Source organism: Mustelus asterias, chromosome 14 (assembly GCF_964213995.1).
Source record: "Mustelus asterias chromosome 14, sMusAst1.hap1.1, whole genome shotgun sequence".
In the NCBI taxonomy this organism is placed as follows: Eukaryota; Metazoa; Chordata; class Chondrichthyes; order Carcharhiniformes; family Triakidae; genus Mustelus; species Mustelus asterias.
The window spans coordinates 5,470,470-5,491,943 of record NC_135814.1 but is presented as its reverse complement, the minus strand read 5'-3'; the positions used below and the strand labels follow the sequence as shown (position 1 = coordinate 5,491,943).

General features: G+C 48.8%; 1 protein-coding gene across 1 annotated transcript in view; it reads right to left on the bottom strand.

The window, feature by feature from the left end:
- Nucleotides 1–21,474, bottom strand: part of LOC144504113 (receptor-type tyrosine-protein phosphatase-like N) — a 270,541-nt gene that overhangs the window by 181,107 nt on the left and 67,960 nt on the right. The window contains exons 3-6 of the mRNA XM_078229290.1: nucleotides 17,617–17,730; nucleotides 15,825–15,939; nucleotides 14,394–14,574; nucleotides 9,798–10,224 (exon numbers count right to left, since the gene is read on the bottom strand). Coding sequence (XP_078085416.1) covers nucleotides 9,798–10,224; nucleotides 14,394–14,574; nucleotides 15,825–15,939; nucleotides 17,617–17,730 — 837 coding nt within the window. The remainder of the gene's footprint in view (nucleotides 1–9,797; nucleotides 10,225–14,393; nucleotides 14,575–15,824; nucleotides 15,940–17,616; nucleotides 17,731–21,474) is intronic.

Sequence of the window (21,474 nt, the reverse complement as noted above, 5' to 3'; positions counted from 1 at the left end):
GGTATCCCCACTGATGAGGAGAGGTGGGAGGAGACTCTAGTGGAGCATAAACGCCGGCACAGACTGGCTGGGCTGAATGGACTGCTGTACAATCCCATGGTTCACTGGGGCACTGCTCTCTCTTTCCCCAGTACTGGTAGTTGTGTCCTATCTGAAATCACTGCTTCCTACAGCCCTCCCTGAGGAACACATCCACTCCATAATCTGTTTGTCTATATTGTTATTTGCACACAACTCAGGTAATATCACCGTTCAGGCTCTGCCTTTTAAATTGGACGGGAGCTCTTCAAACTCCCTCAAGCGGAGGCGGAAAAGTATCTACGCAAGATTGAAGAAGATGAAATGCCATCACTCACAGCTGGGTTCCTGCACTCCGTGGTGTTGGGTCCAATCAGACGTCACTGATGATGCTAACACTGCTATATATTTCCCAGACACACTGTCACACCAGCCCACTCACACACTAACAGTTTGGATCAGCCTTCCACTCCTGCAATTACCCATTCACAGAGCAGCCGACATTGAGCAAGATGGGCTGCGATGAATCATTCAAATCACACAGAACCAAAGGAGGCCATTTGGCCCATCGAATCTGCACCGACATCAGTCCCACCCAGGCCCTATCCCAGTAATCCCACATATTTACCCCGCTAATCCCACTAACCTATACATCCCGGGGCACTAAGGGGCAATTTAGCACGGCCAATGCATCTAACCCGCACATCTTTGGACTCTGGGAGGAAACCGGAGCACCCGGAGGAAACCCACGCAGACACGGGGAGAATGTGCAAACTCCACACAGACAGTGACCCAAGCCGGGAATCGAACACGGGTCCCTGGAGCTGTGAGGCAGCAGTGCTAACCCACTGTGCCATCCTGGAGCCCCCTTTTAATTCCCTTTTAAGTTCCGATTGAAATCTGCTTCCATCACCCTTTCAGGAACGTATTCCACTTTACAACAACTCGCTGTGTAAAAACAAAATGATCAATTCTCAAGAATTCAGAATATTAGGGGGTTCTTTTGCCAATTAACTTAAATCAGTGCCCTCTTGTTACTGGCCTTACTTCTATTTAAATCTCTCATTATATCAAACACCTCTATTCAATCTCCTCTTAACCTTCTCTGCTCCAAGCGGAACAATCCCAGCTTCCCCAGTCTCTCCACATTAACTGAAGTCCCTCATCCCCGGGAACATTCCAGTAAATCTCCCTCTGCACCCTCTCCAAGGCCTTGATATCCTGCCGAAAATGTGAACGCAATATTCCAGCTGGCTCCCTAACCAGTGATTCACTAAAATAAAAGCAAAATACTGCAGATGCTGGAATCTGAGACAAAAACAGAAAATGCTGGAAAATCTCAGCAGGTCTGACAGCCTCTGTGGAGGGAGAATCGAGCCAACGTTTCGAGTCTGGATGACCCTTCGTCAGAGCTGTGACTTATAAAGGTTTGGTATAACTTCCCTCCTAAGTCTCTCTTTTGAAAGCCCAAGAATCCTTCTTTTAACAACCTCAAACATTTGTTCACACAATCCCTCGGGATTCTGTGATTAGAGCTGGTTGGCTGTTAGTCAGGCTTAGCACTGTCGCCTCAGAGTCACAGGTTGTGGCTTCAAGTCCACTGTGGAGACCTGAGCACGTGCAGGCTCCCAGCGCAGCACTGAGAGGGTGCTGCAGTGTCAGAGGTGCTGTCTTTCACGGTAAAACCGAGGCCTTGCCTGCCCTCGGATTACTTAGAAGAGGTCGGGGAGTTTTCCCCCCGGGGTCCCAGCCAATATTTATTCCTCAACCAAAGCCTAGAACACGTTATCTGGTCATTATAAATGTGAGGTTATCCACATTGGTAGCAATAATAGGAAGACAGATTATTACTTGAATGGGTGTAAATTGAGAGAGGTGGATACTCAACGAGACCTTGGAGTCCTCGTGCATCAGTCGCTGAAAGTAAGCGCGCAGGTACGGCAGGCAGTAAAGAAGGCAAATGGTATGTTGGCCTTCATAGCGAGAGGATTTGAGTACAGGGATAGGGATGTTTTGCTGCAATTGTACAGGGCGTTGGTGAGGCCACACCTGGAGTATTGTGTGCAGTTTTGGTGTCCTTATCTGAGGAAGGATGTCCTACGGAGGGAGTACAGCGAAGGTTTACCAGGCTGATTCCTGGGATGGCAGGTCTGTCATATGAGGAGAGACTAAGTCGGTTAGGATTATATTCACTGGAGTTTAGAAGAGTGAGAGGGGATCTCATAGAAACTTATAAAATTCTAACAGGGTTAGACAGTGTAGATTCAGAAAGAATGTTCCCGGTGGTGGGGGAGTCCAGAACTCAGGGTCATAGTTTGAGGATAAGGGGAAAACCTTTTAGAACTGAGGTGAGGAGAAATTTCTTCACCCAGAGGGTGGTGAATGTGTGGAATTCACCACTACTGAATGTAGTTGAGGCCAAAACGTTGTCTGATTTCAAGAAGAAATTAGATATAGTTCTTGGGGCTAAAGGGATATGGAGGGAAGGGGGGGAATCAGGATATTGAATTTGATGATCAGCCATGATCATAATGAATGGTGGGGCAGGCTCAAAGGGCCGAATGGTCTCCTCCTGCTTCTAGTTAAAGTTTAAAGTTTATTTATTAATCACAAGTAGGCTTACATTAACACTGCAATGAAGTTACTGTGAAAATCCCCTAGTTGCCACACTCCGGCGACTGAGGGAGAATTTAGCATGGCCAATGCACCCTAACCAGCACGTCTTTTCAGACTGCGGGAGGAAACCGGGACACCCGGAGGAAACCCACGCGGACACGGGGAGAACGTGCAAACTCCACACAGACAGTGACCCAAGGCCGGGAATCGAACCCGGGACCCTGGCGCTGTGAGGCAGCAGTGCTAACCACTGTGCCGCCCCACATATGTTTCTATGATCACATTGCAGTTCCCGGGATCTTGCTGTGCGCAAACCGACTGCTCCAATTCCAAATACAATTACACTTGAAAAGAAAATTTAATCGTCTGTAAAGCGCTTTGGGATGCCCTGAGATTGTGGAAGACACTTGTACGATCTTTTTTTTAAAATAGTGCAGTTGAGTTTATGTTGCCTCTTCTCAATCTTCACTTCACACTCCTCTGCAGAGATCTCACCTGTCAATGTCAGCATACTGCACTGGTCCAAGTCCTCCCGAAACCTGTTACTATCTTCCTTAATTCACTATCCAGCCCACATCTTGTTTAACACACACTGAATGCTCACTTTCAGCCTCTCACACACAAACGTACAAATTAGGAGCAGGAGGAGGCCACTCGGCCCCTCGAACCTGCTCCACCATTCAATAAGATCATGGCTGACCTGATTGTAACCTCAACCCCACATCCCTGCCCCCCCCCCCCCCCCCCCCCAATAACCTTTCACCCCCGTGTTAATCAATACTCTATCGAGCTCTGCCTTAAACATATTCAAAGACCCCGGGTGGGATTTTCCAGCTGCACTCGCCCCAGGACAGGAAAATCCCACGCGAGGTCAGCGAATCTTTGCATGGTCCGTGTCCCGCCCACTGCAATTCTCATGGCGGGCGGGACAGGAGAACTCTACCCTCTGTGTCCTCTGTCTTTTGAGGAAGAGACTTCCAGGGACTCACCACCTTCTGAGAGAAGCACATTCTCCTCGTAGAAGTGGGATAAAAATTCAGCTCACCGCAATGCGTTTCTGGGAAACACATTGTGGTAAGGGATGACACCATCGCGAGGGGCTTGGGGAGGGAGGAGGGTTAGTGGGGGGAGGGGTGGGGGGAGGGTTGGGGGCAGAAATTGAGTGGGAGAGAAAGAGAGAAGCAGAAGGGAGTAGGGGTGAAAGTGAAAAGGACCCAAACTTTATTTTGGTAACATGGTGGCACAGTGGTTAGCACTGCTGCCTCACAGCAAGAGTTTTAACAACACCAGGTTAAAGTCCAACAGGTTTATTTGGTAGCAAATACCATTAGCTTTCGGAGCGCTGCTCCTTCGTCAGATGGAGTCGAAATGTGCTCTCAAACAGGGCACACAGACACAAAATCAGTAATCAGTATTCTGTAACTTGATTTTGTGTCTCTGTGCACTGTTTGAGAGCACATTTCCACTCCATCTGACGAAGGAGCAGCGCTCCGAAAGCTAATGGTATTTGCTACCAAATAAACCTGTTGGACTTTAACCTGGTGTTGTTAAAACTCTTACTGTGTTCACCCCAGTCCAACGCCGGCATCTCCACATCATGATTACCATCGACGCCTCTCAGCTCCAGGGACCCGGGTTCGATTCCTGGCTTGGGTCACTGTCTGTGTGGAGTCTGCACGTTCTCCCCGTGTCTGCGCGGGTTTCCTCCGGGTGCTCCGGTTTCCTCCCACAGTCCAAAGATGTGCGGGTTAGGTGCATTGGCCGTGCTAAATTGCCCCTTAGTGTAAATTAGTTGGGATTAGCCACGGGAAATGTGTGGGGTCATGGGGATAGGGTTGGGGAGGGGGCCTGGGTGAGATACTCTGTCAGAGAGTCGCTGCTGAATGGCCTCCTTCTGCACTGTGGGAATTCTATGATTCTCTGCGACACACACAATCTAACACTAAAGAAGCATTCGATTTGTGACACAGTATTCTGGTGCAAAGGAAGGTTCTGGAATGTTATCTTCTCAACGGCTGCCCGCATTGGCTGTGACTGATTTTAAACTTTTATTAATGAAATCTATTCAAAAGGATTCTCTCTCTCCTAAAAAAAAAAGGCAATGTATAAATTACCTCCTAAATAGTACTGGCTGAAACTGGGCAGGTTTTAATTGGTCTCCCACAGACAGAGACAGCTGCATACGTATTTGATAGAAAGTATTACTAATACACTATGGAAAGGCACTGAGCCCACGCATGATTAATTTTAGCTGCCAGGGTGCGGGGGAGTAGTTAGAGAATACATACACCTCGATACAATCAGTGACAGATTCAGCTTAAAAGAACATATTTGCATTTCCATAGCGCCTTTCACGGCCTCGGGATGTCCCCAAGCAAGTTACAGTCCACTTTTGAAGTGCGGTCGCTATTGAAATGTAGCAACAGTACCAGACAATTGGAGCACGCTGCGTGCCCCGATGCCTGTAGGGTGGGAAGGGTGCTGCCTCTGGGCATGGGGGGGGGTGGGGGGTTGCCCCGATGCTTGTGGGGGGGCCCCTCTGGGTATTGGGGGGGGGGGGGGGGTTATTTTTTGCACTCTGTGGAGTCGGCCTCGCAGCTCTGTCAGGCCCCACCCTGTCAGAGAAGCAGAAAAAATCACCCCCCCACCCCCAGTTTCTCTGTGCACCGAGTGCCAGAAAATCTGGAGAGAAAACTCGGCTGTGCATCTGGCGAGATACACACCGGTTTTCCGTCTGGAGCTGACACTCTGAAACACTCGGGGACAATTTCACCTCACGTCCGCTTCACAATTTATTTTCCCATCGTTCTCGGTTTCATAGGGGCGGCACGGTGGCACAGCGGGTTAGCACGGCTGCCTCACAGCGCCAGGGACCCGGGTTCGATTCCCGGCTCGGGTCACTGTCTGTGTGGAGTCTGCACGTTCTCCCCGTGTCTGCGTGGGTTTCCTCCGGGCGCTCCAATTTCCTCCCACAGTCTGAAAGACGTGCTGGTTAGTTGCATTGACCCGAACAGGCGCCGGAGTGTGGCGACTAGGGGAATTTCACATTGGGGGACTAGGAGAACTTCATTGCAGTGTTAATGTAAGCCTTACTTGTGACTAATAAATAATCTTTAAAAAAAAATCAGCAAATTTAGCACCCGGACCTACATTGATGGGAATTGTCAATAGTTGAGGCTTCAACACTGATGGCTGTGGTACTCCACTGCTTGCATCTTGTTAACCTGTGAGTGACCCACTTATGCTTCCCACTTATGTTTCCTGTTTGCTAACTACTCCTCTCACCGTACTAATATGTTATCCCCGACACCACCAGCTCTTATTTTGCAGAGTAACCTTTGATGTGGCACCTTGGTAAATACCTTCTGGGAATCCAAGTACAGCACATCCACTGGTCCCGTTATCCATGTTCTTTGTTACTTCCTCAAAGAATTCCAACAAATGAGTCAAACATAATTTTCCTTTCACATGTTGACTCGACCTGAGTGCATTGAGAATTCCCATGTGTCCTGCTGTAATCTCCTTAATAATAGATCCCAGAAAGATGGAATTTCTGACAATGCAATATTCCATACTCCCATTCTGAACACCCCCCCCATTCCCACCCCCCCTCCCCATCCCAAACCTCCCCTCCTGGGATGGGGAGGCGGAGTCGGGATGGAGAAGGGGGGTTTTCGGAACGAGGAAGGGAGGTTTCAGGATGGGGAAGGGGGGTTTCAGGATGGGGAAGGGGTGGTTTAGGATGGGGAAGGGGGGAGTTTCGGGATGGGGAAGGGGGGAATCGGGATGGGGAAGGGGGGTTTCAGGATGGGGAAGGGGTGGTTTAGGATGGGGAAGGGGGGAGTTTCAGGATGGGGAAGGGGGGAATCGGGATGGGGAAGGGGTGGTTTCAGGATGGGGAAGGGGGGGTTTCGGGATGGGGAAGGGGGGGTTTCAGGATGGGGAAGGGGGGGGAAATCGGGATGGGGAAGGGGGGTTTCGGGATGGGGAAGGGGGGGTTTTGGGATGGGGAAGGGGGAGGTTTCGGGATGGGGAAGGGGGGTTTCGGGATGGGGACGGGGGGGTTTCGGGATGGGGACGGGGGGTTTCGGGATGAGGAAGGGGGGTTTCGGGATGGGGAAGAGGGGTTTTGGGATGGGGAAGGGGGGGAATCGGGATGGGGAAGGGGGTGGTTTCGGGATGGGGAAGGGGGTGGTTTCGGGATGGGGAAGGGGTGGTTTCGGGATGGGGAAGGGGTGGTTTCGGGATGGGGAGAGGGGGTCGGGATGGGGAGAGGGGGTCGGGATGGGGAGAGGGGGTTGGGATGGGGGGGCCTCTGATCCCCCCAGCTAGGGTGAGCTTCAGAAAGTGGGCGGGCAGCTTCAGCATCCGGATAAGATCCGACCGGAAGCAGCAGCAAACGTGGGAAGTTTGGAAAAATCTCCTTGTGCATTTGAACGTTCATCACCAGCAATTCCTCCAGTGACTCACTGTCCCCGCAGATCACCGACAGCTTCAATCAAAGAACCCTCCAACCTGCGAGCGTCTGCCCACAATCTATACTTTCAAACTAAATACTCTTACATTTCATAAAAAAATTAAACACAAGGAAACTATTTGAAATTTCCTCTTTAAAAAAACATCCTCCATTTTCACAGCCTGTAGAAAGATGAACCAAACTCTAACCTGATCAATATCCTGGCCCAGGTTAACACTCGGTGTTAGGACGAACACTGTGCAGGGCAGCGGAATTAACACACAGATATCCAGATAGGTCTGAATATTGAAATGATTTTAAATCGGCTGGATTCTGACCCAATGTTAATTAATAATCACTTTCTTTAAGGAAATTTGGCATGTCAGCTACGACTCTCACCAACTTTTACAGATGCACCATAGAAAGCATTCTTTCTGGTTGTATCACAGCTTGGTATGGGCTCCTGCTCTGCCCAAGTCCGCAAGGAACTACAAAATGTTGTGAATGTAGCCCAATCCACACCACATCAGGAAGCGTAAAGGAGAACATGCCCCTGTCGACATCAATGGGGATGAAGTAGAAAGGGTTGAGAGCTTCAAGTTTTTAGGTGTCCAGATCACCAACAACCTGTCCTGGTCCCCCCATGCCGACACTATAGTTAAGAAAGCCCACCAACGCCTCTACTTTCTCAGAAGACTCAGGAAATTTGGCATGTCAGCTACGACTCTCACCAACTTTTACAGATGCACCACAGAAAGCATTCTTTCTGGTTGTATCACAGCTTGGTATGGGCTCCTGCTCTGCCCAAGACCGCAAGGAACTACAAAAGGTCGTGAATGTAGCCCAATCCATCACGCAAACCAGCCTCCCATCCATTGACTCTGTCTACACTTCTCGCTGCCTCGGCAAAGCAGCCAGCATAATTAGTGACCCCACGCACCCCGGACATTCTCTCTCCCACCTTCTTCCGTCGGGAAAAGGATACAAAAGTCTGAGGTCACATACCAACCGACTCAAGAACAGCTTCTTCCCTGTTGCTGTCAGACTTTTGAATGGACTTACCTTGCATTAAGTTGATCTTTCTCTACATCCTAGCTATGACTGTAACATTACATTCTGCACTCTCTCCTTTCTTTCTCTATGAACGGTATGCTTTATCTGTCTAGCGCTCAAGAAACAATACTTTTCACTACATCCCAATGCATGAGACAACAATAAATCAAAGCAAATCAACTAATAGCTGATTGATAAGCGTGTCTGCTCCTGTTTGCTGTCTACTCTATTGCTCGCAATGACAGGATGGAGTAAAACAGCAAACGGTGCACACAGCACTGGCACAAAATGCAGCCTAAGAGAAAGGCTGGAACAGGCAGAGCCCGGATTGGGAGACCCAGTGACCAAGAGTGAGTGCTCAGTGATGGACAAAAGAAAACTGCTCAGCAGTGCCACTGGGTGGTCAGAGCACGCCACTTCATGAAATGTCCCAACAATGACGAGTCGCGTGGACTTGAAAACTCCACGAAAAATGGGAACAGCACCAACAACGTGCATTTATTTGGGAACAAGATTAACTTCCAACCAAGTCACATCTATCACTAAGAGTGTGGAGGCTTTGGAGAAAGTGCAGAAAAGGTTTACCAGGGTGTTGAAACCAAAGGAGAAAACGCTGGAAAAATCTCAGCAGGTCTGACAGCTTCTGTGAGGAGAGAGAATAGAGCTGGCGTTTCGAGTCCAGACAACCCTTTATCAAAGCTTTTGTCAAGTTTTTACCAGGATGTTGCCTGGAATGGAGGGTATTAGCTACGAGGAGAGATTGAATCAACTGGGATTGTTCTCCCTGGAAAGACAGATGCTGAGGGGGCGACCTGATAGAAGTTTATAAAATGATGATGGGTATAGATAGGGTGAACAGTTGGAAGCTTTTTCCCAGGGGCAGAAATGACAATTACAAGGGAGCACAAGTTCAAGGTAAGGGGGGAAAGGTTCAGTGGAGATGTGCGGGGGAAGCTTTTTACACAGAGGGTGGTGGGGGCCTGGAATGCACTGCCCAGTGAGGGGGTTGAGGCAGACACGTTAGCGACATTTAAAATTTATCTGGATAGGCACATGAACAGGCGGGGAATGGAGGGATCCAGACGGTTGGTCAAGAAAGGACAATGTGATAGGCACAGGCTTGGAGGGCCGAAGGGCCTGTTCCTGTGCTGTTCTGTTCTTTGTTCTATCTCCTTTGGCAGCCTCTGCCCCTGCCTGAGCTCTTCGCCTGCAGAAACCCTCACCTGCGCTTGAGTTTCAAAAATTTTTATTAGTGTCACAAGCAGGCTTGTATTAACACTGCAATGAAGTTACTGCAAAAATACCCTAGTTGCCACACTCTGGTGCCTGTTCGGGTACACGGAGGGAGAATTTAGCATGGCCAATGCACCCTAACCAGCACGTCTTTCAGACTGTGGGAGGAAACCGGAGCACCCGGAGGAAACCCACGCAGACACGGAGAGAACGTGCAAGCTCCACACAGACAGTGACCCAAACTGGGAATTGAACCCAGGTCCCTGGCGCTGTGAGGCAGCAGTGCGAACCACTGTGCTGCCCTAGTGTACCATTGAGTGAGCGTGGACTATTCCAAAACTCTCCAAGACTTTCTCCTCACAGGATGATGACAGCAACTGGAAGGTTCTTTTAAGTTTGGCAACGTCTATTCTGACCTTACCTCCCTGAGGTCGGGGGTCACTGGGTCCAGTGCTCTGACCCTTCATCCTGTTCAGGTGCTTTTGATTGGCATCTTGCATTTCACCGTAGCTCAGGTCGTAGGTGCTGGCGTAGTCGGCAGGATGCTCCCCGGCCCTGGCTTTGAGATGGTCGACCCTCCAGTGATGGTTCCTCTCTTGCTCCACGCTGGGCTGCAACACGCTCCCACTCTGTTCAAACAAATAGGACGCCATTAAATCCCGCAGCTGCCTCCAGTCCCACTCCTGCCGGCTCGGTGCTGCGGGGCCACTCCAACTAGACTCGGGCATCATGGGCACCTGCCTCCGAATGCGCAGCGGCTCGCTGTGTCGGCGGGACGGAGGCGTGTCGGCCGGGAGAGGACGGGTGTTTTCGGCAATCGCTTCCATTGGACTGTCTCGATAACCAAACTACAAGATGGAGAAGAAGAAAAGAAACTGAGGTTCCCCTTCATACTCAAGAGTTGATAGAACTTACCCAGTCTCCTCAACAGCAAGGAGCCCAGGCGAACAGGAAGAATTGAAGACCATTCGGCCCCTCGAGCCTGGTCCCACCATTCATTGTGGCCAATCTTGGATTTCAACGCCAATTTCCCGCCCACTCCCCATATCCCTTAATTCCCGGAGAGACCAAAAAATCTGTCCATCCCAGTCTTAAATATCATCAGCGATGGAGCATCCACAACCCTCTGAGGGAGAGAATTCCAAAGATTCACAACCCTTTGAGTGAAGAGATCTCTCTTCATCTCAGTCCAAAATGGCTGCTCCCTTATCCTGAGACCATGCCCCCCCCCCCCCCCCCCCCCCCCGTGTTTTAGATTCCCCGACCCAGGGAAAACATCACTCAGTGTTTACCTTGTCAAACCTTTTCATAAACTTGTGGTTTCAATCAGATTGCCTCTCGTAAGAACATAAGAACTAGGAGCAGGAGTAGACCATCTGGCCCCTCGAGCCCACTCCGCCATTCAATAAGATCATGGCTGATCTTTTTGTGGACTCAGCTCCACTTACCCGCCCGCTCACCATAACCCTTAATTCCTTTACCGTGCAAAAATGTATCTATCCTTGCCTTAAAAACATTCAATGAGGTAGCTTCAACTGCTTCATTGGGCAGGGAATTCCACAGATTCACAACAATTTGGGTGAAGAAGTTCCTCCTCAACTCAGTCCTAAATCTGCTCCCCCTTATTTTGAGGCCATGCCCCCTAGTTCTAGTTTCACCCGCCAGTGGAAACAACCTCCCTGCTTCTATCTTACCTATTCCCTTCATAATCTTATATGTTTCTATAAGGTCTATAAGAGAATATAAACCCAATTTACTCAGCTTCTCATCATGGGACATCCCAAGGACCAATCCAGTGAACCTTTGGTCTAATGTCCCCAATTCCAGTACATTCTTTCTTAATATATGGAGACCAAAACTGCACACAATATTCCAGATGTGGTCTTGCCAATCCCTAGAACAATTGTAGCAAGACTTCCCCACAATCCAAATCCATTGGATGTGCCAAAGTGAGACATAACCAGTAAAAATACAAATAAAAATACTGAGGGACTGGAAACCAGAAAATTCACTAAATACCCAACAGGTCTTGGAGAGAGGGACAGAGTTAACGACCCTAGACCGTGCAAAGGGACCTGGGGGTCCTTGTGCATGAGACGCAAAAGCCCAGTCTGCAGGTACAACAGGTGATCAAGAAGGCAAATGGGATATTGGCCTATATTGCGAGGGGGATAGAATATAAAAGCAGGGATGTCTTGATGCACCTGTACAGGGCATTGGTGAGGCCGCAGCTGGAATACTGTGTGCAGTATTGGTCCCCTTATATGAGGAAGGATATATTGGCATTGGAGGGAGTGCAGAGAAGGTTCACCAGGTTGATACCGGAGATGAGGGGTTTGGATTATGAGGAGAGGCTGAGGAGATTGGGTTTGTACTCGTTGGAGTTTAGAAGGATGAGGGGGGATCTTATGGAGACTTATAAGATAATGCGGGGGCTGGATAGGGTGGAGGCGGAGAGATTCTTTCCACTTAGTAAGGAAGTTAAAACTAGAGGACACAGCCTCAAAATAAAGGGGGGTCGGTTTAAGACAGAGTTGAGGAGGAACTTCTTCTCCCAGAGGGTGGTGAATCTCTGGAATTCTCTGCCCACTGAGGTGGTGGAGGCTACCTCGCTGAATATGTTTAAAGCGCGGATGGATGGATTCCTGAGCAGTAAGGGAATTAAGGGTTATGGGGATCAGGCGGGTAAGTGGAACTGATCCACGTCAGATCAGCCATGATCTTATTGAATGGCGGGGCAGGCTCGAGGGGCTAGATGGCCTACTCCTGCTCCTATTTCTTATGTTCTTATGTTCTTATGACCCAGGTTCTGACAAAGGGTCATTAACCTAAAAGGCTAACTGGTTTTCCCTCCAGATGCTGCCAGGGATTATGGTACTCCAGCTGTGGGCGAGACCAGAACAAGGGGCCACGAACAGAAGACATAAATCCAACAGGGAATTCAGGAGAAGAAACGTCCCTACTCCGAGAGTGGTGAGAATGTGGGATCCGCTGCCACAGGGAGTGCCCGCGGTTAACAGTGTTGATGCATTTGGAGCAGAAGTTAGAAAAGCTCACGAGGGAGAGAGGAATGGAAGGGTAGGCCGGAGAGGGCCAAGTGAAATGAGGAAGGAGGAGGCTTGTGTGAAGAATGAACACTGGCAGGAAGCGGGTGGGCTGAATGGCCTGTTTCTGTGCAGATTCCGTCGCCCATTCTCCTTGGAGAAGAGAAGGTTGTGAGGAGGTTTGATAGAGATGTTCAAAAACATATAGATAGGAAGAATCCCTACAATGCAGGAAGAGGCCATTCAGCCCATCGAGTCTGCGCCGACTCTCCAACAGAGCATCCCACTCAGGCCCTTTGAGGCAGTAGTTCTAACCACGAAGGAGATGATTTTCCCCATTGATGAAAGGATCTAGAACCAGAGGATACTAATTTGAGGCGGCACGGTGGCACAGTGGTTAGCACTGCTGCCTCACAGCGCCAGGGACCCGGGTTCAATTCTCGGCTTGGGTCACTGTCTGTGTGGAGTTTGCACGTTCTCCCCGTGTCTGCGTGGGTTTCCTCCGGTTTCCTCCCACACTCCAAAGATGTGTAGGTCAGGTGGATTGGCCATGTTGAATTGCCCTTTAATGTCCCAAGATGTATAGGTAAGGCGGATTAGCGGGGTAAATACATGAGCTTATCGGATAGGGCCTGCCATATCTAAGGAAGGATGTGCTGGCCTTGGAAAGGGTCCAGAGGAGGTTCACAAGAATGATCCCTGGAATGAAGAGCTTGTTGTATGAAGAACGGTTGAGGACTCTGGGTCTGTACTCGTTGGAGTTTAGAAGGATAAGGGGGGATCTTATTGAAACTTACAGGATACGGCGAGGCCTGGATAGAGTGGACATGGAGAGGACATGGTTGAAAAAACTAGAACCAGGGGACACAACCTCAGACTAAAGGGACGATCCTTTAAAACAGAGATGAGGAGGAATTTCTTCAGCCAGAGAGTGGCGAATCTGTGGAACGCTTTGCCACAGAAGGCTGTGGAGGACAGGTCATTGAGTGTCTTTAAGACAGAGATAGATAGGTTCTTGATTAATAAGGGGATCAGGGGTTATGGGGAAAAGGCAGGAGAATGGGAATGAGAAAAATATCAGCCATGATTGAATGGTGGAGCAGACTCGATGGGCCGAGTGGCCTAATTCTGCTCCGATGTCTTATGGTCTTATGGGTGGGATGCTCTGTCGGAGAGTTGGTGCCGACTAGATGGGCCCAATGGCCTCCTCCTGCACTGTAGGGATTCCATGGTTAACAGCAGCAGAACTAGAGCCGCCATTTTGTCTTCCTGCAGTGAGTGGTTAGGGTCTGGAATTCACTGCCTGAGACTGTGCTGAGGGCAGCTCCAGCCAGGCTTTCCAAAGGCAATTGGATAATTATCTCAAGAAAAAGAAATTGCCACAGCTGGTGGGATTATGGGAGTGGCTCTTGCAGAGAGCTTGCATGGACATGACGGGCCGAATAGCCTCCTGTGTGCTGTAACTGTGCTGTCATTTGTAAGAACATGAGAAATATCTGACAAGTCATGGAGTAGAATCATAGAATCCCTACAGTGCAGAAGGAGGCCATTTGGCCCATCGAGTCAACAATCCCAAGTAAACCCTATCCCCGTAACCCAGGTATTTACCCTACTAATACCCCTAATCTACACATCATGGGACACTAAGGGGCAATTTAACATGGCCAATCCACCTAACCCACACATCTTTGGAAACTGGAGCACCCGGAGGAAACCCACGCAGACACGGGGAGAACGTGCAGACTCCACACAGACAGTGACCCAAGCCGGGAATTGAACCCGGGTCCCTGGCGCTATGAGGGCAGCAGTGCTAACCACTGTGCCACCGTGCCGCCATAACTGAATGTAAGCGGCTCCTTTAAGGAAGAGCGCACCCCAGCCCAGCCTCCACCCACTGGAACATCAAAGGCAACTTTGTCTTTAGCAATGGAAGTGGGGTGAAGGGTAACATACACAGACAGAAGGCGGCCCACCTTGGGAAGCAGATAAGTTTCCAACAGTTCCCCTTCCAGGCTGGCTTCAGGATGCAGCCGGGGTGGATTCCCATACAGGATGAACTGCAGGTAGCGACGGATCAGAGAGGGTGGCCATTGGTCCACTGACGACATGGAGACCCCCACTGGATAAACACCTCTGCCCACAGGCCACTGCAGCCTAAACACAAAGACCAATCAATAACATCTTAACCTCAAAATCAGGCCGGGGCCAAGCGGTCAAGCAGCTATCAGCCTCTAGGTGGCAATGCAGGCTGAAGTGCCCATCTCATTGCTAAACGAGAGTCTATTCTTCAACAATAACGGCACACATTTATACTCTTCAAAGCAACACTGTTGTAAAAGGATTGTATTTCAGATACCCTGTATCAGTATCAAACACTCCCAGGACAGATACAGCACGGAGTTAGATACAGAGTAAAGCACCCTCTACACTGTCCCCCATCAAACACTCCCAGGACAGGTACAGCACGGAGTTAGATACAGAGTAAAGCTCCCTCTACACTGTTGCCATTAAACACTCCCAGGACAGGTACAGCATGGGGTTAGATACAGAGTAAAGCTCCCTCTACACTGTTGCCATCAAACACTTCCAGGACAGGTACCGTGTTAGATACAGAGTAAAGCTTCCTCTACACTGTCCCCATCAAACACTCCCAGGGCAGGTACAGCATGGGGTTAGATACAGAGTAAAGCTCCCTCTACACTGTCCCCATCAGACACGATGTGAAGATGCCGGTGTTGGACTGGGGTAAACACAGTAAGAAGTCTCACAACACCAGGTTGAAGTCCAACAGGTTTATTTGGTAGCAAAAGCCACTAGCTTTCGGTGCGCTGCTCCTTCGTCAGGCGAGTGCAGGACAGGTACAGCATGGGGTTAGATACAGAGTAAAGCTCCCTCTACACTGTCCCCATCAAACACTCCCAGGACAGGTATAGCACGGAGTTAGATACAGAGTAAAGCTCCCTCTACACTGTCCCCATCAAACACTCCCAGGACAGGTATAGCACGGGGTTAGATACAGAGTAAAGCTCCCTCTACACTGTTGCCATTAAACACTCCCAGGACAGGTACAGCATGGGGTTAGATACAGAGTAAAGCTCCCTCTACACTGTCCCCCATCAAACACTCCCAGGACAGGTACAGCATGGGGTTAGATACAGAGTAAATCTTCCTGTGAACATTTCAAAACAAGGAATTTATTAAGTTTTGGTTGACAAAAAGGTAATGAAGAAAATGTTAGTTTTATGCGGTCGGATCTGGTGTAGAGCGGAGACACCTCGTAGCTAATAATGAGTTAGTGACTGGATATTCCAAGGTATTGCTATCTTCCGAAGCGTGTATATTAGCTGGTGTTATTACGGAGCAGCTATTTCCTCCTCCTGTGCTTTCTATCCAGTCAACTGTACCTGCCGTCTGCCAGGGGCACTGTGCTCAGTCGCTGCTGCTGAGGGAGGAGCTTTGGGACCTTTTCCATCTCCATGGAGATCACATACTGCGTGATGTCATCTTGCCATGACAACCCTAAAAAGATGCGAGAGAGACTGGAGTTCGAGTTAAACAAAAAGAAACAGCCACTGCTGAAGAAGCTTTCAATCATTTGGCATGGAGGCTGGGGAAGAGAGAGAGAGAGAGAGAGGGCGACAGAGAGAGGGGAAAGACTTTGAAACATCAATCAACAGTGCAGACAAATTAATGGTCATCATTGAATCCAATAGGGAATTAGGGAGAAAACACTTCACCCAGAGAGCAGAACTCACTGCCACACAGAGCGGCCGAGGTGAAAGGTACAGGTACATTTCAGGGGAAGCTGGATAAACACGTGAGGAGTGAATGGGAAGGAGTTTGGGAACACTGGGATTGTACACAATGGGAGTGAATGGGATTGTATATATTGGAAGTGAATGGGTAGTGATTTGGAAACACTGGGATTGTGTAAAACGGGAGTGAATGGGAAACAGTTTGGGAACACTGGGATTGTATACAATGGGAGTGAATGGAAAGGAGTTTGGGAACATTGGGATTGTATACAATGGGAGTGAATGGGAAGCAGTTTGGGAACACTGGGATTGTGTACAATGGGAGTGAATGGGAAGGAGTTTGGGAACACTGGGATTGTGTACAATGGGAGTGAATGGGAAGGAGTTTGGGAACACTGGGATTGTGTGCAATGGGAGTGAATGGGAAGCAGTTTGGGAACACTGGGATTGTGTACAATGGGAGTGAATGGGAAGGAGTTTGGGAACACTGGGATTGTGTACAATGGGAGTGAATGGGAAGGAGTTTGGGAACACTGGGATTGTGTGCAATGGGAGTGAATAGGAAGCGGCTTCGAAACATTGGGATTGTACACAATGGGAATGAATGAGTTTGGGTCCATTGGGATTGTGTAGAATGAGAGTGAATAGGGAGCGGCTTCGGAACACTGGGATTGTAAACGGTGAGAGTGAATGAGTTTGGGTCCATTGGGATTGTGTACAATGGGAGTGAATGGGAAGGAGTTTGGGTCCATTGGGATTGTGTAGAATGAGAGTGAATAGGGAGCGGCTTCGGAACACTGGGATTGTATACGGTGAGAGTGAATGAGTTTGGGTCCATTGGGATTGTGTACAATGGGAGTGAATGGGAAAGAGTTTGGGAACATTGGGATTGTGTACAATGGGAATGAATGAGTTTGGGTCCATTGGGATTGTACACAATGGGAGTGAATGGGAAAGAGTTTGGGAACATTGGGATTGTGTACAATGGGAATGAATGAGTTTGGGTCCATTGGGATTGTATACAATGGGAGTGAATGGGAGGCAGTTTGGGAATATTGGGATTGTGTGCAATGGGAGTGAATGAGTTTGGGTCCATTGGGATTGTATACTCACTCAGCCATTTCAGAGGGCAGTTAAGAATCAGCCACATTTCCTTCCCTGAAGGACATTGGTGAACCAGATGGGTTTTGCCAACAATCGATGATAGTTCCATCAATTCTAGTCATTGTTAAATGACTAGTTTTATATTCCAGATTTATTAACTGAATTTAAATTCCACCAGCTGCCGTGGTGGTAGGATTTGAACCCATGTCCCCAAAGCATGAGTCTGCGCCTCTGGATTGCTCGCCCAGTGACAATATCACTGCACCACCACATCCCCAATATGTGCCCTTTATAACTGAATGGTTGGAGCAGTCGCTCGATTCTCTGTGGTCCTTACCTTGTAGCATCAGCTGCTTTAATACCCCTTGTAAACGCTGGAGGAGGGCGGCTGATATGTCGTACTGGGTCCTGGTTGGCATCATGGCATCCTGGCACTGCCCAAACAGTCCATCTAAATTAAGCAAGAATGTCTTTTTAGTTTTGGTACTGGGATGTTCCTCTTGACAACCTTCCAATTTCACACAGGGAGAGACCAAAAACATTACAACCAGGGCAAGTTTAAAAGCCTGCAGAAAGAAGGAAATAGCGGCGCAGTGGGTAGCATCCCTGACTCTGAGCCAGATGCTCTGGGTTCGAATCACACTCTATGACGACCAAGCAAGATTGCGTTCGAAGCATGGTGAAACAGGTTGAGTGTCAAACTGCAAAATCATAAGAACATAAGAACTAGGAGCAGGAGTAGGCCATCTGGCCCCTCGAGCCTGCTCCGCCATTCAATAAGATCATGGCTGGTCTTTTTGTGGACTCAGCTCCACTTACCCGCCCGCTCACCATAACCCTTAATTCCTTTACTGTTCACAAATTTATCTATCCTTGCCTTAAAAACATTCAATGAGGTAGCCTCAACTGCTTCACTGGGCAGGGAATTCCACAGATTCACAACCCTTTGTGTGAAGAAGTTCCTCCTCAACTCAGTCCTAAATCTGCTCCCCCTTATTTTGAGGCCATGCCCCCTAGTTCTAGTTTCACCTGCCAGTGGAAACAACTTCCCTGCTTCTATTTTATCTATTCCCTTCATAATCTTATATGTTTCTATAAGATCTCCCCCAATTCTTCTGAATTCTAATGAGTATAGCCCCAGTCTACTCAGTGTCTCCTCATAAGCCAACCCTCTCAGCTCTGGAATCAACCTAGTGAATCTCCTCTGCACCCCCTCCAGTGCCAGTATATCCTTTCTCAAGTAAGGCATAGAATCATAGAATCCCTACAGTGCAGAAGGAGGCCATTCAGTCCAACAAGTTTGCACCGCCAACAATCCCACCCAGGCTCTATCCCCACATATTTACCCTGCAAATCCCTCTAACCTTTGCATCCTGGGACACCAAGTGTCAATTTAGCACGGCCAATCCACCTAACCCGCACATCTTTGGATTGTGGGAGGAAACCAGAGCACCCGGAGGAAACCCACGCAGACACGGGGAGAAGGTGCAAACTCCACTCAGACAGTGACCCAAACCAGGAATCAAACCCAGGTCCCTGGAGCTGTGAGACAGCAGTGTTAACCACTGTGGCGGCGTAAAGACGCCAATGGCTGGCGGTAAGAGTGGGAGAGACGCCTGTCACCATGTGATGGAAAGGACATTGGAGCCTCGACCATCACTATCCTTAGGTCCAGACTGCAACATGCAGGTAAACGTGGTGGTTGCCATAGCAACGCTGACTCCTTGAGTGATCCGTAATGCACCCATCTCCAAAACATTTACTCAGTCTACAACTTCCATGATCTCAAGATATCTCAAGGTTATTTACAATCAATGAAGCATTGACACAATTGTAATTGTGAACATGGCCATCAACGTATGCACAGCAGGATCCCACAGATAATAATCAGACAGGATCACACTGGTTCTTCAAAAGAGTAATAGAAACATAGAAGATAGGAGCAGGAGGAGGCCATTCGGCCCTTCGCGCCTGCCCCGCCATTCATCACCATCATGGCTGATCATCCAACTCAATAGCCTAATCCTGCTTTCTCCCCATAACCTTTGATCCCTTTCGCCCCCAGTGCTAATGTCTAATTTTGTCCCATAACCCTGTATTTGAGTCCTCTTTAAGTACACATACCATTGGCTGTTGAAAGTTCCTCTGCAACCTGCTTGCAGCACACTTCCAAGCTGACCTGCTCCAGATCTCATTCTCCACACGGAAAGATTTCTCCCCCTATGCTTTGACCCAGTTAATTAGTTACGTACAGAGAGCAGGCTCGATGCTACAATCTCCATCTCAGACACACTATCTAATAGGTCAACTCGTTTACAATGAATAACAAGTGGGCTGTTAAATCAGAATCCGCCTGATTACTCTGCAATCTGCTGGTTTCGGGACTGTGAGGGTGTTCACCGCGAACAACCCCATCATTTAGCTTAAACCCTCGATAAAACATTAAAGTTTTTAACGTTTAAAGTTTATTTATCAGCGTCACAAGTAGGTTTACATTAACACTGCAATAAAGTTACTGTGAAAATCCCCTAGTCGCTACACTCCGGCGCCTGTTCGGGTTACACTGAGGGAGAGAATTTAGCACGGCCAATGCATCTAACCTGCACGTCTTTCAGACTGTGGGAGGAAACTGGAGCACCCGGTACCCAGCTGTAATATTGACCAGAATTTTACTGTCTCACCTGCCCCAGAAATAGCCAGAGGCTATTTTCCAGGGTGGAAGTGTCAATTACAAGGGGGCACAAGGTTCAAGGTGACAAGGGGAAAGTTTAAGGGAGGGGAAGGGTTTCACATAGAGAGTGGTGGGTGCCTGGAACGCGCTGCTAGCGGAGGTGGTAGAAGCAGGCACATTAGCAACATTTAAGAGGCATCTGGATGGGTCCATGAATAGAACATAGAACATAGAACATAGAACATTACAGCGCAGAACAGGCCCTTCGGCCCACGATGTTGCACCGACCAGTTAAAAAAAAACTGTGACCCTCCAACCTAAACCAATTTCTTTTCGTCCATGAACCTATCTACGGATCTCTTAAACGCCCCCAAACTAGGCGCATTTACTACTGATGCTGGCAGGGCATTCCAATCCCTCACCACCCTCTGGGTAAAGAACCTACCCCTGACATCGGTTCTATAACTACCCCCCCTCAATTTAAAGCCATGCCCCCTCGTGCTGGATTTCTCCATCAGAGGAAAAAGGCTATCACTATCCACCCTATCTAAACCTCTAATCATCTTATATGTTTCAATAAGATCCCCTCTTAGCCGCCGCCTTTCCAGCGAAAACAATCCCAAATCCCTCAGCCTCTCCTCATAGGATCTCCCCTCCATACCAGGCAACATCCTGGTAAACCTCCTCTGCACCCTCTCCAAAGCCTCCACATCCTTCCTGTAATGTGGGGACCAGAACTGCACACAGTACTCCAAGTGCGGCCGCACCAGAGTTGTGTACAGTTGCAACATAACGCTACGACTCCTAAATTCAATCCCCCTACCAATAAACGCCAAGACACCATATGCCTTCTTAACAACCTTATCTACTTGATTCCCAACTTTCAGGGATCTATGCACACATACACCTAGATCCCTCTGCTCCTCCACACTATTCAAAGTCCTCCCGTTAGCCCTATACTCAACACATCTGTTATTCCTACCAAAGTGAATTACCTCACACTTCTCCGCATTAAACTCCATCCGCCACCTCTCGGCCCAACTTTGCAACCTGTCTAAGTCTTCCTGCAAACTACGACACCCTTCCTCACTGTCTACCACACCACCGACTTTGGTGTCATCAGCAAATTTGCTAATCCACCCAACTATACCCTCATCCAGATCATTAATAAATATTACAAACAGCAGTGGCCCCAAAACAGATCCCTGAGGTACACCACTTGTAACCGCACTCCATGATGAATATTTACTATCAACCACCACCCTCTGTTTCCTATCCGCTAGCCAATTCCTGATCCAATTTCCTAGATCACCCCCAATCCCATACATCTGCATTTTCTGCAGAAGCCTACCATGGTGAACCTTATCAAACGCCTTACTAAAATCCATATATACCACGTCCACTGCCTTGCCCCCATCCACCTCCTTGGTCACTTTCTCAAAAAACTCAATAAGGTTAGTAAGGCACGACCTACCTGCCACAAAACCATGCTGACTATCACCTATCAATTCATTACTCTCCAAA